Source organism: Strix aluco, chromosome W (genome assembly GCF_031877795.1).
Source record: "Strix aluco isolate bStrAlu1 chromosome W, bStrAlu1.hap1, whole genome shotgun sequence".
NCBI lineage: Eukaryota > Metazoa > Chordata > Aves > Strigiformes > Strigidae > Strix > Strix aluco.
Window position 1 is genome coordinate 44,757,956 of NC_133970.1, and position 23,133 is coordinate 44,781,088.

A 23,133-nucleotide genomic window follows, 5' to 3' on the forward strand; every position below is an offset into this window, starting at 1 on the left:
TTAATACAGAGAAATGATTACTTGTTTTAAGACTTATTTACTTATAGAAAACCGCTTAGCAACTTATTTCCTTACTTCTAGCAACTTATAGTATTACTTATAGTATTTTTGAATATTGCTAAGAATCCTGCTTGCCCAGACTGTTCTGTGGAATTTTACCAAGGACTACTGTGTCCATCAAAACAAAGCAGTTTACTGTGGAAACCTACCAAGAACTGCAGTGTTCAGCAAAATATCATGCTTTTGTCCTTGAGGAACAGGTGTGCTCTAACTAGTTGGGCCTCGGTAATGAGTAAAGATAGCCATGTACAGGTTGTAGAAGTTTCATTGGTTCCCTTAAATAAGATAGGATGAGTAAACCGGCTGAAAAACATTTTTGTTGTTCAAGAAACTGGCTAAGAGAATCTGCGCATGCTCCGGGGAAAAACAAGGTGAGGAGGACTGTGAGCCTTCCTCCCAAAGCCCCCCCCCCCGAAGACGCCCCCCAGGAGGCAATGCGCAGGTGCAAAGAGAACATAAACTGCTGACATCAGCCTCTAGAACTAACCCAGCCTTACTCATGCATATGTATGTTTGTGTTATGTAATCAATGAATATGTATAGCCACACTCGATAAGTTTTGGTAAAGTGTGCTGTGGGTGTGCAAGCTTTGTGGAGAAATCCCCTTGCACTCTGGCCGGAGTAAACATACCTGTTTTAGAACTCTATTCGAGTTGTAGAGTCTTTTTCCGCAAATCAATTTTCTCATTAAGATGATACTTGCTTATCAGCAGACATCCAATCAACCTTTTGTTATTCAGATTTTTCTAGGGACTCCACATCCACACATTGAATGAAAGTGATATTCTAGGAACAAGTCCTGGATTCATCCTACAAAGATCTATTTACAAGTGACTAAAAGTTCTGACTATTGATCTTATTATTTGCAACATCTTCTCAACAACACTGAACTGCACTTCGTAGAATTATAAGGTCAGGAGTATTCTATAACTCTGGCTACACACTGGTGCTTGGTCTTCAATCAGTGCAAAAATTACAAGTTAGATAAAAATGGAAACAAAGGCACTGAAAATTTTATCATGCAAATACTTCTTTGATCATGACAACCATTCTTTGACAAAAAGTTCCAAGAAATAAGTTTAAGATGTCTCTTTTTAATATTTAATTCCAACCATTATTCACCACTTTTATAACATATAAATAAGGGGAAGAAATTGGACTAACGGGCTTGTTTCTACATTATACTACACATATTAGTTAATACATTACCCATAACATCATGTTAACTATTAATAACAAGAGGAGGTTCACTGAAAACAAATTCTATGGCTGAGAAATTCATAACAACTTTCAAGCCTAGTAAGACCTAGATTTGCTCTCCAAAGATAAAGCCCTTCATGATCTCTTAATACATCAAATGACTAAATTTAGTATTTCTTAAAGAAAGCCTCAGCTGTGCTTAGTATATGAACTGGTAGCACAAGCTGTCATGGAGGTATATTATTTCCTGCCTTCCTCCTTTTCCCCATCTCTCATATTCCCAATTCCTCCCAGATGCAAAAGGCAGAGTCCAAAGTTATCTTGGGCAAAAGAGCAAGGGACAAAGAGGAAAGCACCTCTCCTTCTTTGACACGGTTAAGTGAGGTAAATATAGCAGTCAATCTTGCATTTGCTGTTGCAATCAAAGGGTGCTATGAATTAAAAGACTCCTTAAAGTATACAGGGTAGAAACAAGGTTTTGGCAAAGAAAAGACCATTGGTTCAAGCATCTAGATTCTTGTGCTTCAAGACAGACACGAAGCTCTTTCCTTGTATCCACCTTAAAATGGTAAACAGGAAATACAATGGAAAAAAACTGAAGTTCTGAAACATTTAAAGAGACCAGCAGGACATGCTTCTAATAAGATTCTCTTACCAAATTACTCTGTTTCCTTCAAAGCTTCTCTTTTTACCAAAGGGCAGAACAACTGAAACACTACTAAGCACAGAGAACTGCAGCTACTTTTATTGATTTAAAATACAATTATACACATTAAGTTATTAAAATAAATATCTCTTTAGTAGAAAGCTTGGTCTGCTACCATTTCAATTAGTTTGTCTCAAGTATCAGAGGCATCAACTAGCAAAAAGTAAACTTATCCCTCAAGCACATTCACTGCAACAAGGTTTCACCATACTTGACTATTCAGGTTACATTCTGTGTTCTCACAGGAAAGACAGCATCAGCTACACTCAGCACAATCATCCAGAAAAGTTTGCACATACCTAAGCTACAGAACGTCAGAAAGCAGTCATGGCTTCACCCGCTACACCAGTAAACAACAGCACTGAGATTTATTAGATGATAAGATCTTACAGATGAGAGCCAAGGCCCTTCTTTTTCATAACCGTTCCTCCTATCTCTGGGCTTAGAAACCTTTTCAAGACTGGAATGAGTTTACAAAGTCCCTCACAAAAAGCAGAGTACTGGCCCCATTATGGCTGTTTTCTCAGCATCCAGGGCCTGTTTATGATCTCAGTATTCCATGACCTGTGCCTTCTACACTGACCTGTGCCTGGCCTTATCGTGTAGAAAAGTAAAGAAATTCAAAACATAGTGCTTTAATTCTAAAGATATTTCAACATTATTCTGAACGCACTTTCTATCTAAAAAACTATTTCAAACTTAGTAATTCAATATTCAACCTTAAAGCACTAAAACTTTAACACTTCCCAATATCATCCAACGCATACTTGCAAGTCACCTTATCCTCAGCGATAAAAGAGCAAAAAGTGATGCTTATTTTTAAAAGGAGAAAACAAGCTTTAGTGCCATTTTCCTTCTGCTCCTCCCCACCTCCCGTACCTCTTGCTACAGGGGTATTTTATTGCCCTGTTTTGATACGTGGATTAAAGGCTGGGCCGCCCCTGTGCTGGGGCCTGCTCCTGGGAAGTGAACCACGGGCTGCGCCTACCTTCACGAGCTCTCCGATAGGGGAATGGGACGCCACAGCCCCAGCCCGCAGCCGGGCCCGCCGCTAGCTTCGGCCAGAAGCCTAAAGAGTGGGGAAGACTCCCTCCCCGCGCGCACCCAACTGCCCCCTCGCGGGCCTCACTCTCTGGAAGCTCACGCCAGGCAGTCATCGGGCTCGGTACGGGGGCAGAGAGCGGCAGGGACTCCCGGGCCGGACGCCGACACCTTCCCTAGCCGCCCGACCGGGGCTGAAGCCGCACCCGCGGCTCTTCCCCGAGAAAGTACTTCCTCACGCCGTCTCTCAGGAGTGGGGAGAGGCGGGCGAGCGCTGCGCAGATGCGGGGGCAAGTACGTGCGCCCCCCCCCCCCCCCCCCACCGCCTGACGGGGATGTGCTGGTGTCCCAACTGAGGGAGGTTCGCGCCAAACGCCGGAGCAGCTGCCTAACAGGCTCCCCACCATCAGGTAGCCACACCAGCGCTTCCCGCGCCCCTACCAGATCCCTCCACCGGCGCCGAGAGAGGCGGGAGCCTCGGCCTAATGGTCCGGAGCGGTGGGGAGAAGACAAGCGGACGGGGCCGACAGCCCTCGGTCAGCTACAGGAGAGAGGGGCCGTAGGGCAGCGCGGAGAGGGAAAGAGAAAGGCCACCAAGCACAGGCTGCAGGGAGGAGAAAAGGCAGCTTACCTTGCTGAGCACCCCACAGAGCTCAACAGGCAGCCCGAGCTCCGTCTCGGGGTCCTCTTCGGAGCCAGAGGAATTCCAACTCTGATTATCCGACATAGCTGAGCAGGGAAGATCCAAACGACCCCCACAACAGTAACCTCTGCCTCCTCCTGCTGAAGGGATAGACTCTACCTGAGCAGTACTGCTCCGCACCCGCAGCACCGCCCGTCCCTGCCAACGACCGGCCGGCACCGAGGCACGCAAGCTCGAGCTTCCCCCTCACCGTAGCTCCACGAGCCCTACCTACGGCGACAACCACAACATACAAAGAGCGAGTAGGAACGAGTACACCGCTGTCTACCACGCACTCCACTTAAAGCATGGCCGCCGCCGCCGCCATCTTACGTAAGGCGGGTACTCTGTGCCACTATTTATCAGCTCAGCCCCTCACTTTCCCTCCCAGCTCCCCTAGCTAGGCTCCGTGGTGCCTGCCGGGAGTTGTGGTCTTCCGTGCAGTAGTAAGTGGCCACAGTGGGTTCTCGGAGAGGTAGTCTTCTGCAGCAGCTGACTTCTTTCTGTCAGCAGGTGGTTGCTATGTTCGTTTCGTGGTACTAGTGGTGGGTTTTGCCTCCATAACGCAACAAGGTGGGGAACTCTGTTCTCTCTGCTGCTGGGTGAGGGCAGCAGTGCTTCTTAGGGCAGCGTTTGCTTGTGTGTGTGCAAGGTAAAGTGTTTCTCTGGCCTTGCTTACTTTCTAGCATGAGAGAAGTGGTATTGCCTTCCTGCTTGCTTTCTAGGGTGAGAAGTAGTATTACCTTCCCTGCCCCAAGTCGGCAGGACGTGGGGGGTGAGTGACAGGAGTAACTATGATTCTCTTAAGATGGAATCATAGTTACTAACTGGGCAGAGCTGCAGAGGTCACACAGCTTACTGGATGCCCTTCAGGGTAACTAAGTTGATCTCTGCCCTAGTGTGATAGAGTTTTAGTTACTTCCTCCCTATTGAGTGGCTTCACTGACCACTTGATAGTATCTAAACAGGTGAAAAAAATTTCTGGCATCAACTATCAATCATTTCCTCAGAGCCTGTGCCTACAGGTAAAGTTGTACTCAGTTTGACAGCCTTTAAGGGTTGTGCCGTCTTGCTTGTGTGAGCCCTTATAACTGGATTAGCAAAATGGGTTGACTGATGCAAGTTACATTTGTGTTGGTTGGTACACAAACAAGTCCTATGGACTTGAGAGAGATTGTGGTCACTAGTACCATCAAAGACCAAGAGAAATTGGTGGAAGTGGGAATAAATTTGAAAGGATTGGGGTTTATTAACTCAAAGCTTGATGGTTTGGAATGATGTTGTCGTGGTTTAAGCCCAGAGGGCAACTGAGCACCATGCAGCCACTCACTCGCCCCTTCCCCCTTAGGACTGGAAAGGAGAAAATGAAGCAAAAAGGCTCAGGAATTGAGATAAGGACAGAGAGGGGTGGCTCACCCGTTACAGTCACAGGCAAAAGACAGACTCCATAGGGGAAGAAAAAGAACATCAATTTAATTCAGACACTAACAACACCACTTAACAGACAGAGTAGGACAGTGAGAAGCATTACCACATCTTAAAAACACCTTCCCCCCCACCTCTCCCTTCTTCCAGGGCTCAGCTTTGCTCCTGATTTCTCTACCTCCTCTCTCGCAGCAGCACAGGGGGCAGGGAATGTGGGGGTGCAGTCAGTTCTGCCACTTCTTCCTCAAGGTGGGGGGAGAAATCCTTGTATTCTTTCCCTACTCCAGCATGGTTCCACTCTCACGGGAGACAGTCCTCTATGAACTTTCTCCAATGTGAGTCCTTCCCACAGGCTGCAGCCCTTCCAGAGCTGCTCCAGCATGGGTCGCTCCCGTGTGTTGCAATCCTCCCAACGCTGAACTACAACAGTGGGGGCTTCCCACAGAGTCCTGGCCTTCTTTGGCCTCAGCCACCTGCTCTGGCATGGGGTCCTCCACAGGCTGCAGATGGGCATCTGCTCCACCGTGGACCTCCATGGGTGGCAGGGGGGGCAGCCCTGCCATCTCACTATGGGCTGCAGGGGAGGTGCACTGGCACACCTCTCCCCCTTCTTCCTCCTTTCTTCCACTGACCTCAGTGTTCACATAGATATCTTCCTCACAACTCCAACTCCTCCTCCTCCCGGGTTCCTCTTCTTAAATATGTTATTGGTGAGAAACTTGATAAATCTTTCAGTTTTAGAAGGTCTTATAAAACTATGAATAGAGATAGGAGAAGATACCATGGTTCTTTCCCCTGGAATAAACTTTGAAGTTTTAAAGTCATGAGTTTTTCTAGATGGAGCTACAGAGGAGCTGAAAGCAGGATTTACAACAGAATTGTACCACATATTGCCTGCAGAAGATTAATAGGGAATGGGTACTCCACTTGTTTCACTTACTTTGCTCTTCACATAAGCAAAGAATTATTTAAACAGTTTGATGAATGGCATAAAATATATATTTTGATGTTTCATTTTGGGCATTGTCAGAAGCAGTCTCTATTATCTGTTTACTTTGCAGTGTGAATTATTTACTTTTTAAAAGACTTGAATTGTCTGTAATTTGTTATATCTTAAAGCCAATTATTTCAGGAAAGACAATTCTAGGGCTTTGCTTTTTTAAGGCTAATTCTAGGTACTTGCTTGGGGTCTAAGTTCTTGTAAAATGCTGGGTCAGCTGCTACTTTAAAAATAGTCCCATTCAGCTGTGTCTGCTTGGGCACTTGGAATCTTCACTTCTGTGAATCCTGGCCCAGTTTTCTGTTCAGTATTAATTTATCGTGTACCTTGGCTTAGTACATTTATAAAAATACTTAAATCTTTCTTAGGAGAGTCTGTATTCTAGGGAACTAGGTTTTATTATATAGTGAGAGAGAGAATAGTGAAACAGTAGCAGTTTTGAATACGCTAGTAGGGAACCTAGGTGGCTAACACTGTGTATATTTACATGCTAATAACTAACACTGTTGTACAGTTCCTCCTGCCAGCTCTGTTCCTGTAAATTACTACAGGATTAAAACTGACAGGAGTCCTCTTCCTGGGGCTATTTGGAAACCAGGGCTCTAGTAAATATCACCTCCCCAGTGGCTGAGAAGAATTGAGCAGATAGTTCAGAACAGTCTGATGTGCTTGCTTGCACATGTCTGTTGGTGGTTTATCCTGCTGAGAAGCAGAGACTTTAGGGCAGCTGATACTTAAAACACTATCTGGGGAACATGTTTTTACAAGGAAATGAGAGTTCAGGAGTTTGTTAAATTTGATCCTGTCAGCCAGCATGTTTCCTTGCCAAATGAATAGTTGGAAAAGACAGGTGCCCTTCTTGTCAGAAAATATGTAATGTAATGTTACTGTTTGGGGATAAAATCCTTAACTCATGCAAGTAATAGATAAATCAGTATGAAATCAAATGTGCTACTGGACTTCATAGTGTAACCTTTTAAATATCAGAGATGTTAATATTCTAGAAGGGTTGAATTTTCCTAGTTTCTTGAATGTATGTTCTTCTCTTAGAAATTCAAGAAATAAAGCAATGCATTTGTGGGAAACCCATTGTTCAAATGGCCTGGCTACATTGATACATTAATTTCTATACCAAGGTGTGTTAGCTGGATTTTAGTTCTTTTAATGATGGTAACTCAGTTTCACGCACATCCTAGAAGAAGATACTTCTGTGCAGTGAGTGGAATAAGAAGTGTAGCTGCATATAGTCTGTTTTATTTATTACTTATAGTATTGCTTCAGCAGTACCCAGAGGCTTTGTTTTGAGGTGTCCTGTGATGTTGTTTCCAGCTGGAATAACTTCCAGTGCAAGGGAGACATTTGAAAGGTTGGGATTGAGAGTTACTCTTGAATCAGTCCGCTTGGCTTGTTTGTTCTGTGTTTGCTCTTCAATTCTTAAAAAAACAAAAAAAACCCCAAACCAAAACAAAAAAGAATTCCTTATACTTTGATTCAGTATGTATATAACTTTCTACATGACTTCTTTGGAGTATATTTTATATTTTCCATTTATATAAACTGGAAGTTTTTGCAAATAGGTGAATACGAGTTGTCTTGTCTGAGATCTAGAACAGTAACTGCTTGTTAGTTTATGGGTTTTGGTAGAGGAATCTGCTTACAACACTAAGCTTAATTCCATCTCAATACAAAAGAAAGTGACTGCAAAGGATGGTTATCAGTGACTTTTTTTTTAGTAGCATTCTCACTAGGGAGACACACCTAGCTTGCTTGTTTTCATTCATGTTGCTTGTCTTGGCTTATGAGGTTTTTGGTTGGCTTAAGTGTGTATTATGGTGAGGTGGTGTTTTGCTGATTAAGGATACCAATTAAACTCAGACACCAGAGTGAAAAGAGCAGGCGTATCTTACTGGTGATAACCAAATAGCGTAACAGCGTAATACAGAAAACATGCAGGAAGAAAAGGCAGAATAGTGCACTTAAAGCAACAAACAGGAAAATACAGGGTAATGCATCAAATCATTACTACATGAGAGAGAGAAGAGTGATTAAGAAAGATCCATCACCACTTGCATACGTTACCATCATCCAGACCCGCAGGCGCTGGGCAGCCCCGGTTACAGCGAGGATTTGGAGAGCCTGTCCCGGCAAGTGGGAAATCCTACGCGGTGCGTCCACCCGTAGGTGAGGCTTCCAAAGTCGCTGTGAGCGGGCCCAGCCTTATATACCAGAGATCGACAAGCCAGAATAGCTGGCACCTTTGTTTTGAGCGGAAAGTTTCTGGTTTCATCCTCCTGTTGGATTCCACCCAAAGCCTGGCCAGGTCTCGGCTTGAACAAGGCTGAGAAAGGCAAGTTGGATACATTCTCTCAGCCTTTCATCCTCATTACTGATTACATTCTGTCTAAGCTGTATCTTTCCCTAGTGAGCTTCCGTACTTTGTTAATGACTACATGCTAAGTTAGCAGCTTCGTCTCGGGGCCTGTTGTTCAGGCTGCAGTATTTCAATGCTTTAGCACTTTTTACATCCGCATAGGTGGGTTGTTATAACTTAGTACAGTGCCCACTAGCACAATGGTTATCAGTTATAAAATATACAGGATTCATCTATAGGTCAACTCTGGCTTGGGCCTGTTGTCCAAGCCTTAGCGCTTCAGGTGGTGGCCCAGCAAAGTTTTATGACAAGTGACTGAAGTAACTGAAATTGCTTCTTTTAGAGTCTTAAAATGCTGAATTACACTTTTACTGAAGATGTGTTAAAGCTGGATATTTGACTTAGGATCTTATGAACACTTATGAAGTGTTCTAGGAGTTTCATGTTCTTCACAGCCATCTTCTACATGGATGTGATTATTTTAATAATTGTTTTATGGAAGAAATTTTTCCATCCCACACTTGCACCGAGTGCTCTGAACTTTAGTAGTATTTGATAATGGGTCACTTGTAAAGTTTTCATAAGAAAAAATAAAAGACCAGGGATCTCATGTCCATATATTGATATTTGAAAGAAAGGGGGTTTTCTGTCTTTTTCTTATCTTTGATGGTTTTAGTATAGTACTAACTTCAGAGGCATTTATCTTTTGAACACAGAGTGATCTGTACTATACCACATTTGATTTTAGCCAAAAGCCTGAGAAGTGATCCTTTGCGGTCAAAAATGGACGAAGCAAGTCCTTCAGCTAACTTTGTTGCTTACTGTGCTTTCAGTGCTTTTACACAACTCCCATTAACATCTTGACCTTGTAATTGAAATTAAGGGTAATATTTATTTTCTTCTGATGCAGCCTACATAATGACAGGATTCCTGAAGTTATCCCTTCACTCATTCTCAACATTTGTATGTGAAGGTAGCTGTTATAATTTTGTTTTGTTCTTGCTAAAATAAGAATAAAATAGTTTAAATAAAGGAATGTCTAAAACCTTTTCATTGAGGAAAAATAGAAAGTTTATTTTGGGCTGATACTATAGTAAATGAGGTGTCAGATTTTGACATTAAATGGTGTTGGAGGCTTTTATGAGTTTCACAGAAATTGCAGAAACTCTTTAATTTAGATCCTTGTTTAGATCCTCTTAGGGTAGAGATGTTTAGATCCTGTTAGGGTAGAGTATCCTGCCTGGGCGTTGCCTCATGGTTTTCTTATGAAATTCATATTGGACTGTTGGTGTATGTACAGCTTTTGGATCTTCCATGGCATACTGCAGTACATGGTATGAGATATGACAAAAAGACAGCTAATCAATACATAAATAGCGATTCTTAGGGGTGCAGTGATGTATGTGATTTCTGTTCCTGTATTTGACCGTCCTATTAAAGCTAAAAGAAGTGATACATAGGGTTTCTGCATTCTCTAAAGGTGATGTGAAGTTGCCTTGTTTCCTGCCTGATTAATAACTAACTTCTTCCTGTATATGATGGGATTCCTAATGAGTTTAACTCAGCGATTTCATATCAGTTCTAAGCTGATGTTTTTCCAGGTGGTATAATTCTGATTTTTTTTTTTTTTTTTTTTCCCCCCATGGTTAATGTATGATGTTAGTGGATGTTTTGTTCCTAATGGATACCTGAGAACCATCACTTGCATTTTTCTGCATGGGACTCAGTTCTCTGGTTTAATTCCCACCAAGGTGACATCATGCATGCTTCTATTTACAGTATCTCATATCCTGGAGTCATTAAATGATAGTTACCACTAAACACAAGTTATGACTTCATTAAAGCTTAGGGTTCTTCAGACTCTGTTCAAACAGGACAGGCCTGTTGGTTTTGTCCTCATTTCTCACAGTGTGTATCTAAATCTCTTAACACCCTTTCACTAATCCATGGAGCTTTTACATAGGGTATTCACAGTCAGTGGTAGATCACTTCAGGCAGTGGCTACGTGCAGATGCTGTTTTACAACTATTTCAGTCTTGCCCTCATTTCTTCTAATAACACAGTGCAATTCCATGTCTTTGATCAAAGTTTAGCTGATATTTCCAGTGCACATTTGTTACATTCTATATTTTGCTATTGCAAGTCATTGGTTTTTCAGTGGGCAGTTGTCATGTCCTGCTCGGATGAGGGAGACAAGTGACTTAGATTTGTAAATCCCCAACAGAGTGGACAATGGTAAGACAAGTCTCAAAGTCCAGACATAAACATTTATTAACTTCCCACAATGTACTAACTGGATACATGATAATTGGCTAAGTATATAATGAGTGATGGCAAGTGATATAGTATGCCTTGTGTTACTTAATGGTAATAAGGGAAAAGGGGAAAAAGAAAGAGGGAGGTATAGAGAAATAGAGATCACCGGTCTGGGTTCCTGCGTTTGTCCTGTCCGAGTTTGTCAGGGATGCATCCGTCTTCTTCACTTCTTCATGTCTTCTCTTTTCTTTCTATATTTCACTCCTCACCCTCCCTCAATTTATACACCCTTTCCTTGGGTCCGTCCCCTAGGTCGACCCACATACCTACGTATCCCATGTATGGGGAGGGGTAAGGTGCTTCATGGGATGATGTAATTAGCATGATCATGTTAACACCCCTGCATATGCTAATGAAGACTGACTTTAATATGCATTTTGTGGATAATGAAGCAAAGGTCATTCACCAGACAGATGGCCCTTGAAACTTTACAGGATGCCCCAGAGCAGAACTGTCCTGTCTCCACAGGGCTCCCCCCTCCAGCTGCATCCTGTGTTATCTAGGCAGCCTTATCAGCTCCAAACTCCACACTGTCCACCCTGTGACTATAGTTTCATTACTTGTGAGTCTTTGAGACATTCCTTGGCTTGGAGGGCCTCTGCTCCCCCCCATTCCTTATCTCTCTTGGGCCGTTTTTTCTCGCAGGCCTGTTTCTCTCAGGCCTTGTTTCAGGGAGTTACAAGTCGTCTCTCACAGCAGTTGGGCATAGCATGTGTCAGAGGTGTGTTCGCATATAAACCAATACAGCATGGCTTGATACTACAGAGTAATTCCACGTTATTAATGGGAAAATAACTGGATAAAATATTCATTAACAAATTGGGTACTGTAAGATTAGTATAGTTGATTCCACACAAAAATTAACGAGAAGCATTTTTATATGATCACTCCTGCATTTGAACATCTCTGCTGAGTGTGCAGATTCACGAGGTTCATTTTTGAGAACCATAGGTTTCAAGTTTAAAATGTGGTTTAATTGCAAAAGTAACACATACAATATATGCTTGTTCCAGACTTAAGGTGATTCTCAGACGAGAGGGCTTCTTTGCAACGGATTAAACCTAGCTAATTTTAAAGTTTGCATGACATGCTAGCAAGCTAATATTAAATACTGCTTAGTGTGCTTCTGCTTTCATGGGTGCAGTTGACCTCTACTTCAGCCAAGGTTTGAAAAGACAAGATAAGTATTGTTTAAAAGAAAAAGCAGTATTCATTGCATTTTGAAAGGCAAATATCCTAACATAAGATCTGAAGTGAAATATTTGGGTAGTAGTAAAGAATGTAAAAATGCTTAACAGGCTTTTATATTTTTAAGTCTGTCTTCTTGATAAGTTTTTTCTATACATGTAAATGTGCCATTATGAGGGAGTTTTTAATGTAGTAATGAATAAATCATAGAATGATTACATGTCCCATGTTTTGCCACTGTTGTGGAAGGAGTGATGCACTTGACTTGTAAGAGGGAAGTAGCAATATGCTTATTGATATAAAACAGCAATTTAACAAAGTTTGATAATAAATGTGACAGTGGTTTAACAAGAGTCACTGGCAAGGTTCACTTGATATTTACTGCATAGAGGACAGGGTCAGACAAAACTGTCGGTGAGACGCTCCCATTGAGTCATGAGGGTTCAGAAAGGACCTCCTTGCGTTCTAAACTACTTCTCAGAGGGGAGTTTAGTTGTGGCTGGATCCAGATTTAGTCCCAGACTTGGTCAGTGGTTTATGTCTAAAGGATTATATATGTGCACAATCAATCCTTTCTATCCCTTAGCTAAGATTTCAAAGTTTATCATGCTATTAATCACTTACCGAGAATCTGTTGTGGCAAGGAATCTCTCTACCTTGAGGACGCCCTTCGAGGTGTTCCTGCTCAAGGGGAGATCCTGGTGTGCAGCCTACTGCTGTGCAGAAGAGCTCAACGGGCCCTGGGCTGTCCACTATTTATAGAGTAAGATAATTGACTCAGTCATATTTACATACTGACTACAGCTGTTAACTTCTAAATTTGACTTGACTCAGACATTGACCAGCACTGTGGTTAGGTGGGCACATTGTTCAAATTGGCCCTTGGCTATTGTGTTATCTGTCTCCCCTGAATCCACTTTAAGCTGGATGTAGCCATCGTGACCAGATGCATCCATTACGACCACCACTGGTGGTTATCACTTGAGCAGGGTTATGGGAAATACTGTTCAGGTTGGGGGGGGAGGGAAGGGAGGAAAGCACACTGCCACAGCCGCCTAAAAGGATCATCACTGTTTTGGTAGACATAAAGTAGTCTTGTTTACTTGTTTGCAAATAATGTTTTCTTATATCCTGTAAAAAATACAGCTAGCTGATGTAACTAAAAAGTGGTTTCTTATTGCTTAAGAGTAACTGACATGCGGAGTCACAACTTTACAACCAGTAAGGTTATAAAGAAGGTATGTTTATTCAGCGCTGGGTGCACGGGGGATCGCTCCTCCACAAACGTGCACATTTTGGAGCGAAAAGCAGCTCCTTCCTATAGCGTAAGTGTTTACATATTCATGATAATCCCGAGAATAGGGAGAGATATTACAATTAGTTTTGAGAAATCATTATCATAAATCCCGCCCCAAGTCCCTCCCCATTGCGCCTGCGCAGTGGCTCCTGGTGGTCTTGGGTGGGGGTCTTCAGGATGAAGATTGAAGATGCCTCCTCTTCCTCTCGTGACTTTTCACCCAATTAGGTCTCTTCAGCATGTCAATTTAGCATTCTTTGAATCCCCGTTCCTTATCTTGGGACTCAGTAGTTGCATCTCCTCCCTTATCTCAAGAGCCCATCCTGCTGAGAGCCCACCCTGCTGAGAGGCCTGCATCTATTTTGTTAAGGTTTCTCACTTCATAACATCAAGGAAAGACAAGACATCCTAGTCTAATGTTTCTACTAGGTTTTTTACTAGGTTTCTACTAGACTTTGGAATTCAAAAAGGGAAACCAAAATTTTGTATTGTGAATTTTGGCTGACCCTAATTCCCCAGGTTTGTGGATCTACTTGGATTTTGTTTCAGGGGAAAAAAAAAATTATTGCAAATTAAGTGAGTTAGAACTTGCCACATCTCTTGGGTTTTCAGTACATTTTGAATAAAATGTATGATAAACAATGAAGTATAATGCTTTCTCTAAGTTGTTCTACCCTGACAGTTAGATCTAGGACAGTTAATGATATTTAAAAAAAAAAAAAACAAACCCCAAAAAAACCCACCAAAAAAACCCCACCAAAAAACCTTGGAAAATTAGAGTAATGATTTTATTTAGTGACTTTAACGTTTATACTTCTAAAGCCAAATGTCTTCAAAAACAACTCGTAGAGAAAAAAGGATCTTTATGCGCTTTTATAATTGCATTTGATGCATGTGGTAAGGGTGGGAACTGCAGAGCAGCCTCTGTGAGGAGAGGCTGGGGCTGCTGTGCACTGGACACAGCCGGTTCCAGCTGGCTGTAGTGGACTCACTGCAGGGCACAGCTGAGCCCCTCAGCCACTGCGGTGGTGCCTCGGTGTAAACAGTTAAGAAAGGGCAAAAACGCTGTGCAGCAGTGCGAGAGAGAGTGAGGAAAAAAGTGTGAGAAACAGCCCTGCAGTGAGAGCAGGAGGAGGTGCTCCATGTGCCGAGGAGAGCACTGCGCAGCAGGAATTTCCCTGCAGCCTGGGGAGAGGACCACACTGGAGCGGATATCCGCACTGCTGCCTGTGGGAGGACCCCACACCGCAGCAGCTGTATATGCATTGAAGGAGGCTGCAGCCTGTGGAGAGCCAATGCTGGAGGAGGTTTATTCTGAAGGACTGCAGCCAGGGAGAAACTATGCTGGAGCAGAGGAAAAATGTGAGGAAAGAGTGGCAGATTTGAAGTGTTATGAACTGACTGCAACCCTCTGTCCCCTTGCACCTGTGTTTTTAGTTTTGTCTTATGTTTCTCACCATCCAGCTCTATTTTTAGTTGGCAATAAATTAAATGAATTTTCACCGAGTCTGGTTTGTCCATGATGGCAATTGGTAAGTGATCTCCCTGTCTTTATCTTCACCCACAGTTTTTCATCTTATCTTCTTCCCCTGTACAGTTGAGGAGGGGGAGTGAGAGAGCAGCTGGTTGGGGGTCTGGCAGCCAGCTAGAGTATACCCACCACAATAATCTAGAGTTGTCATAGATCTAGCTTGTGATTAATGTACTTGTTTGAAAGAATAAGAAGGGACAAGGATTGTTCCTAAGCAGAGGCAGGATTTTGCTGCATGTATTCCAACTTTGGGGAAGGAAGAGATCTCTAAAGGAAAATACAGTGTTGATGCTCGTTCAGAGGAAATAATGTTAAGGGAGGATACAACAAGGAGTAGACCATTTTGAATGAGCAGTGTTCAGGCTGTATTCTGAAAATGAGCAGTGACTCCAGAAAGAAATACACTAACTTGACTAAATACTTTTTAGTATTTAATAGGGCATGAGAGACCATATTTTTAGACCTATCTTGTCTGGTAAAATTCTTACCAAGCATAGTTATTAACTGGTAAAACACAGATAGCTTTTTCCCCTTAAGAGAATTTTGTAAAACCTAAGTAAACCAAAATGCATTACTTTACAAAATGCCTTTTCTAAAGCAATGATTTATCACAATTTTGCAATAGCTCTATTAGAGGAAATAAAACAGGTAGTACTTAATATTTGCTTTCATTGTAAAATTACTTTTATGAATGTAGTTCTCTTGGGAGATCTTATGGCTGTGATTAGTTACTTTTCTGTGGACTGAGTTATATGATGTTCTAGCAGGATGAATGTGAAAATTAGCATTGGAAGTTTCATGGAATATGGCTTAAATATCACTGACTGGAATTTAGAAATTCAAGAATATAGTGAAATATCAAGAACTACATTCAGCGGCTGAACAGGTTTGCACATTTAGCTGTGGGCAAAATCAGTGTGCAGCTATACTAAATTTTTCTTAATCTTGTATTAAAAAAATGACGACTTGGCATCACAAAAGAAAAGCAATAAAAGCTGGTATGTCAAAGCTTCAGTGATAAATAGTTTTGTACTGCTGAATTAGGCGAGCACAATGTCTTCACTTGATTTGTATATGTTATTATATTGTATAACACCTAGTGTATTGTAAGCTGCAGTTATCTTCATAGCAGCATATGGTATTGTTTTAATAACTGTGAACCAGTGGAGCTAGGATAGGTAACAACCTCTGTCACGTTTATGCTAGTGCTGTTCCTGCCCAAGAGAACTAAAGAATGGTGATTCTTGTTTTCTGTAGGCCAGTATCGTTTGTCTTGTGTCTTAGTGCCCTGCTCAGTATTTTCTTAATACAAAAAAAACCCTTCAAAATTTTAAAGTGACTTCACTGTAGGTAGGTGGTGGGGTTTTTTTAGTTCTGCAATGGGAATAGCAGCACAAGCACACTTAATAGTTGTGATGTACAGACTTGAATTGGATCTGCTATGAACTCCCCTGGCTTTCCTCTGTAGAGAAAAGAAGAAATACCATTTAGAGTAGTGAGAGAGTGGTTTAGCAAGCAAAAGTTTCTTCAAGTATTGTTTTTTCCCCCTATGGAGTACTCTTGAAGGTTATGAAGCATATAAAAACACTTAAGCCTCCCTGTGTGATTTGCCTTAAGCACTTGAACCAGTATTTTTCAAGCAGATACCCCCTCTGAAGCTTGTTTCATGAATACCTCAGGCTTGAGAGCTGTATAGCAGGAAGGATTTTTGTGGCAGTGCAGTCAGCTATGACTCATGAGACCTGAGCTGGATACAGACTTCCTCAGTAACTGTGTAGCCAACTAAATGTTTGTGTAAAGTGCTTGTTTAGAATTTAAGAGCTAGTATCAGTTTGTTCTATACAGAGAAATCTGGGACACTTGCAGTTGCCTTTATTTCAGCAGAATTCTCTGCAGGTGCCTTGAAAGAAAGCTTTGGGAGGCATATAGAAAGGATGCTTGGTGATGCTGGAGGCCTATTTCTTGTAGCGTATTCTTGCATGGAATTATGACTTAGCCGTTTTTCTTTGAAACGCTGGCTCTAGAAGAAGCCCTTGGCACATACACAGGCTGCCTCAGCCACAGACTCTTAGTGTCTGCCAAACTCACCTTTGAAAACTATAAAGGTTTTCAGGTGCTCTCATTCACAGTGTCATGTCGGTCTGGGTTTTGTTCCCTGGTGTCCTCTCAATTTGTATATGCTGCTTGAGGCTGCCGAAGGGTAGGGGTGTTAGGAAAAAGCAGCTGAAGTTCTCCAACCTGCTTTAGGTCCTGAGGGTAGATAGTGACTCCTTGCTTTTGGCTTCTCTGTGCGGCTAAAACATTCCCCTTTTTCTTGCCTTGTCTTGCTTGTGAAAGGGCAGTAGGACTCAACACAGGTCCTTAGCTTGTTACACTTGAAAATCGCTGTTTTTCCTGCAACGTCTTGTCAGGCTAAGAACCTATACCATTTTATAATCCCTTCTGAGCACATGAAGGAAAGTGAACACTAGGCTAGAAACTGAACTTCAGATAAAAGGAGATCTAAATGAAATGAAGTGAGATCTACAGGGAGAAAGTAAAGGGAAGAGAAATGGGAAAACATGAAGTATAAGGAGAGGCTCGAACTAGTCTGAGGAGGTTAGAAGAATAAAGGACAGACCTGAGATGCTTTGTGGTCTCTGCCAGATGCAGATACAGAAAACAATAAAAGCATTTATATCGAGAGGGAAACCAAGGAAGTTTGTCCAGAGCTCAGCGGGGAGGAGAATGTAAGAGATATGATACCAATAAATTACGTATTTGTCTGCCAAGTTGTCAATGAAAATGAAATATGAACTCATTCTTGGTTGAGAAAAGGGTTAATCAGCAACAACTTGACTTGTTCTGGGTTAAGAAAAGAACAGGTCACGTGATTCAGATGTTTTATTTGCTCTAGGTAAAATGCATGTTAGAGAACTTGACTTTCACGTTCAGTGAATTCAGGGTTCTTATGGTAGAGCCTGTCTATAAAAAATGTGGAGGAAAAGGAGGGAAATAATAGGTCTGACTTCAGTTGCCAGAAAAATATGGAAAACAGGCAATTAAGTACTATAAAATGGTAAATAGGTAACATGCATTTGTTGAGTAAATCATGTATCTCCTAACTTTCTTTTCAAGCAGTATTTAGCATTGCTAGTGGAGTTTTCTTATCTTTAAGCAACTTGTCTAACAGGACCACCTGTTCAGCTGGCTTTTTTGTAATATGAAATTGCACACTGAACTGAGGATAACCCTAGACCTGATTTTTATGTGGCCTAGTCTCTTAACTATAGGTAATGCAGAAGTGTGCATGCAGTGAATGGCCCAGAAAGGTGTTTTGACATTTTTAGCTAGACCTCAAGCAAAACATTTCCCTTCCTTGTCATAGCAACAGGGCATAGTTTTTCAAATATATTAAAAGTTGTTATGCAAAGAAAGGGAATACATCAACCTGCCTTTGAAAAGGGCAGAGAGTAATGTTCTTAAATCACAATAAAAGATGTTTAGGTTAGAGATGGAGGGAAAAAACTGACAGCAAGGATGGTTGTGCACTGGAATAAGTTGTATATGGAAGTGTGGAATCAGTAGTACTGCAAGCTTTTAAGATTAGTTTTGGTAAGTCTTTCTAACTGCATAGCATGTAATTGCTTTTAACTCCTCCCAAAAAAGGGCTTCAGAGAGAGAGATTGAGCAGAGGAATACTGTCATGGCAGGAAAAACTTTGATAGCCAATTCTTGTACACTTGATTTTTTTGGGTGATTTCTGGGAGAATCTTCCATAGTTGTAGGTGCATATCCCCCACCACGTGGCTAAAGGAGGTCCTGGCAGAGGGATGGCTGGGAACAGGCTTATATTGATGTGGCAGTGTGGTGGTTTGACCTTGGCTAAATGCCAGGTACCCACCAAGTCGCTCTATCACTTCCCCCCCGCTTCCCCCTTTTTTCTCAACAGGGCAAAGAGGAGAAAGAAAATAAGATAGGAAAAGAAAATAACCCTTGTGGGTAAAACAACAGCAGTTTTAATATAAGCAAAGCAAAGGTCCATGCACGGAAGCAAAAAAAGCAAACAGATTTATTCTCTACTTCCCATGAACAGGCGATGTCGGGCCTTCTCAGGAAGCAGGGCTCCCATACGCGGAGGGGTTGCCTCGGAGGACCAAGGGTGACCCCACCCCCTTCCTCCTTTCTCCCAGCTTTATACTGAGCAGCCGTCAGATGGTCTGGAATATCCCTTTGGTCAGTTGGGGTCAGCTGTCCTGGCTGTGTCCCCTCCCAAGACCTTGCCCACCCCGTCCCACTGTGGGGGGGGGAAATGTCAGAAAGAGCCTTGGTGCTGTGTAAGCACCACTCAGCAGTAGCCACACCACCAGGGTGCTATCAACACCCTGCCAGCTCCCAACATCAAACACAGCACCGTGAGGGCTGCTACAGGGGAAAACCAATTCCGGCTCAGCCAGACCCAGTACAGGCAGGCTTGCTACCCTAAAGCAGATAAACATCTTCCTCGTATATAGTAATAATAATGTAGCAAATGCAGTTTGAAAAAGAGGGGCCTGAACTTAGACTTGATGTCCCTTACATCCCTATGTTCTGTGGCTCAGTGAAGGCAAAGTAGCATGCATAATCAGTTTTGGAAGTTGTTTGAATTGAATTAAGTTGAGATGGTCAGGTATTAAGGGAATTGGTAGCTGCAGCTGATTCACTTGATTGTCAGCTTTGTCACTTGCTGGATGTTTTTTTTCTGTGGGAAGCTTAAATTTCTTTAAATTGAATTTAGGTTAAGATGCTTGACCAAATATGTGAAGCTATTAAAAAAGTGAAGCTTCAAGTACTTGTGTTAAACTCTTCCTAGCTCATTTCTTATTTGCTAGTTGGCTTCTGTTGTCCTTTTCTTCCTCCTTAGTATATTTAAACAAGAAAGATTGTGTATTGTTTAAGTAGCTCCTGACTTCCAGATCCTTAGAAAATAATTCTCACTGACATTGAACTGTTGTGCATGATGCCACAAATGAGACTTGCTTTTAGGTTTTCTTTTGTGGAGTGCTTCATGAGTGATCCACAGTTGTCACGTCCCGCTCAGACGAGGGAGACAAGTGACTCAGATTCGCAAATCCCCAATGGAGCAGACAACAAGTCTCCAAGTCCAAACGTTTATTAACTGCCCACAATGTACTAATTGAACACACGATAGTTGGCTAAGTATATAGCAAGTTGTGGCAAGCAATACAATATGCCTTGCATTTCTTAATGGGAAAGGGAAAAGAGGGAGATAGAGGGGATGGGGAAATACAGATCACCGGTCTGGGTTTCTGCGCTGATCCTGCCAGCGAGGGTTCCAGTAGGCACAGGAGGCAGCCGTCTGTTTCACTTGCATCCGTCTTCTTCACTTCACTGCTCTCTCCGGGCCCCCCCCCCCGCCCTTCTTGATTTATACACCCTTTCCTTGGGTCCGTCCCCTAGGTCGACCCACATACCTACGTATCCCATGTTACGGGGAGGGGTGAGGTGTTTCATGGGATGATGTAATTAGCATGATCATGTCAGCCCTCGTTAGCATATTGAGGGGTGTTAACTTTAATATGCATTTTGTGGATAATGAAGCAAAGGTCACTCACCGGACAGATGGCCCTTGAAGTTTTGGCCAGGTGCCCCAGAGCAGAGCCGTCCTGTCTTCACAGGGCTCCCTCCTCCAGCCCCATCTTGTGTTATTGGGGCAGCCTTATCAGCTCCGACCTCCACAGAATGCACCCTGTGACTCATAGTTTTGTCTTGCGAGTGTTTGAGGCATTTCTTCGCTCAGCCTCAACTTTTGCTTTCTCAGGCTGTTTTTCTTAGTTTCTCGCAGGCCTGGTTTCTTGTCTTTCACAGCAGTGCTTTAGTTGTCTGCAAGATGAATGTATCCACAGAGCAGTTCTTGCATTGTAAAGGATGTTAACGTATGTAGTCTTGTCTTTGGCATCAGGAATCAATATTTATGGTCTTTCAGATAGTGTCATTCACCTTAAGCTTAGAGCCTGTTATCTTCCTGTGGTTACTTGTATGTATAACTTTTCTTTGTATTCAAATTCAAAAAGGTGTTCGGCTATACCTGTGTTAAGTTCTGTTAAGAATAGTTTTCAATGAAGGGGAAAAAAAAAAGTTGTGGTTTGTGTTGGATGTTTGCGAAGGAGTAACTTTGAACTGACAGTGTCACAGGGCAGATTTAGATCATTGTGTTGAAACAAAGAGCTTCACTCAACAGCCAGAATTGAGTATAACTGTTCAGCAGGGATTCTTTATTGGCAGCGCTGGGGATCGCTCCACCACAAGTGCTGCACTTACTAACAAAACTCTCTGACTAATATACACAAAAAGCATACATATGCATCAGATTGCTTAGAAAAGGCAGTCTTATGCTAATGGGTTCTCAGAATTCATTTACATAGTCTGAGCATGCGTAGTAAAAAGAGAGTGAGGGTCTTCTCCCCACCTTAGGGGTCCACATAGCCTTCCTCACACTGTCGTTAGTTGAACTTTAGGTTTCCCGTGTCACACATGGTCATGGAGTTACCTCATCCGTCCTTCAGCTCCTGTTTGTTCCAAGGAGGTTAGTTTAGACCAGCTTCCAGTCGCTTATCTTGACACTGGCGTCGTCTTAGACACTTGTTTTCTTTAGGTTCCTGCTATTAGGGATGTACTCAGGGAGTTTTTCAGACTGTCCAAGGCCTGCCTTATCTCCACTAGGCAAGGAGTTACAGGTTTCAAAACATCTTACAAGTGGGTAACTGGGTAACAACTACAGAGGGTAGTTAGAAAAAAGTATAAATGAAATTATATACATTACAGCAAAATACAGGAAAAATAAAAGCTAGTAAAATACAAGTGATGTCTAACGTTAAAACTAAATGTCTTATTTTACAGGTCCCTGTACACTAGCAATTTCAAGTATACTTGTAGCAGCTTCCCTTCAGTTTTGTTCCCTTGTACTTTCCTTACCAGCTTCGCTGTAATGCTAGTAAAAGATTTTTAGTATTTGAGGCATGTGAACTGAAAGTTAGATGCATTTGAGTGGTGATATGGGAAGGGATTGCATGTCGCTCCCAGTTATCTGACAATCCTGTTTTAGTGAAGATAGTTGAGGCAGAGGGTGCCACAGCTTCCTTTAGTTGCCTGCCTGCCTTGTCATTTTGCTATAGTCTGCTTTTATGGTTCTATCCTGGTGCTTTTTGTTACGATATATGTATTTTCATCTAAAATCAATATTGGTAGCAATACCCTTAATTTTGCTTTCCTGCTTTGAATTTTTTTTTAAAAAGGTGTATTTTCCTGGCTGTGTCCGCTGGTTATTTTGTTAAAGGATTTCTTTGGAAGTATGAAGGCTTTGTCAATGTTTGTGTGGAACTCTTTTTGTGACAATTTTGTTTAAGAATGTACTAAATGGTCTTTTCTGTTTCAGAAGACTGGAATTTTTCATTATGGATGTGTATGTTAGCTCATTATTTGAGACAGCTACATAAAAAGGAGCTTAGAATCTAGGATGAATTCAAGGCAATATTGATCAGTTTTTCTAATTACAGTATTTTAGAGTGTGAGATACTGTTGATCATGTTGATAATTCTAGCTATTCTTACACTCTTTTCTTTCACAGCCCCATGACTTTGACGAATGCAGATTTGATATTAGTGTAAACGATAGTGTTTGGTACCTTCGAGCTCAGGACCCAGACCACAGACAACAGTGGGTAGATGCAATAGAACAACACAAGGTATGGGGTTTTTCTGATTTCCTTTCTCACTCCCTCATTAGATCTAGTGGTGCTTGTGGAGAGTTGTAAGCTTCACTGTACAGCCATTAAAGTACTTGTTATAAGTAGATTTCTCAAATTGATGTGAGTCAGAGCCAATCAAAATTCCAATTGTTTACTTAGCAAGCGGCAACAAGCAAAACAGCGCTGGGCGGCCGGGGAGTCCTTGCTCCACCAACGGCGCGCACCCACTTCCCGAGGGTCCGTCTTTTTTATATCCTCCGCCTTCCGGTATCGGGTCTCTCTGAGAGGTGTACTCTGCGTCTGCGCACTTTGCAGCTAGGGGGTCGCTCCATCCGGGTCTTCCTCGCGTCACCAACTCCATGTATTTCCTGCTTTCCTGAGAGTGGCTCACAAAGCTTTTGTTTATATCTTACAGAATATAGACACTACCCCCTTTTTTCTTCTTCTTCTCCCCTTTGTCTTTCTCCCCTTTGTCCTTCTTCCCTTTCTCCCTCTTTTCAGTCTTTTGCATAGTAGGAGTCCTTGCTTCAGCATTTCAACTTAGATAAGCACTTGCAGTCAGTTAGTCGTTACACAGTGTAATAGTTAAG

The 23,133-nt window shown here is 42.3% G+C and overlaps 1 protein-coding gene across 14 annotated transcripts in view; it reads left to right on the forward strand.

The window, feature by feature from the left end:
* The first annotated feature begins 4,079 nt into the window (after positions 1-4,079).
* Positions 4,080-23,133, forward strand: part of LOC141917771 (ceramide transfer protein-like) — a 78,088-nt gene continuing 59,034 nt past the window's right edge. For 3 of the 14 annotated variants that reach the window (XR_012621444.1, XM_074811254.1, XM_074811259.1), the window contains exons 1-2: positions 14,221-14,648; positions 22,424-22,540. Coding sequence is in view for 9 of the 14 variants with exons in the window: in XM_074811254.1 (XP_074667355.1) it covers positions 14,628-14,648; positions 22,424-22,540 (138 nt within the window). In the remaining 5 variants the exon portion in view is untranslated. Of the gene's footprint in view, positions 4,203-14,214; positions 14,819-22,423; positions 22,541-23,133 lie in introns of those variants that run through there. The other 11 variants (XM_074811262.1, XM_074811257.1, XM_074811249.1 and 8 more) reach the window with 7 other exon arrangements.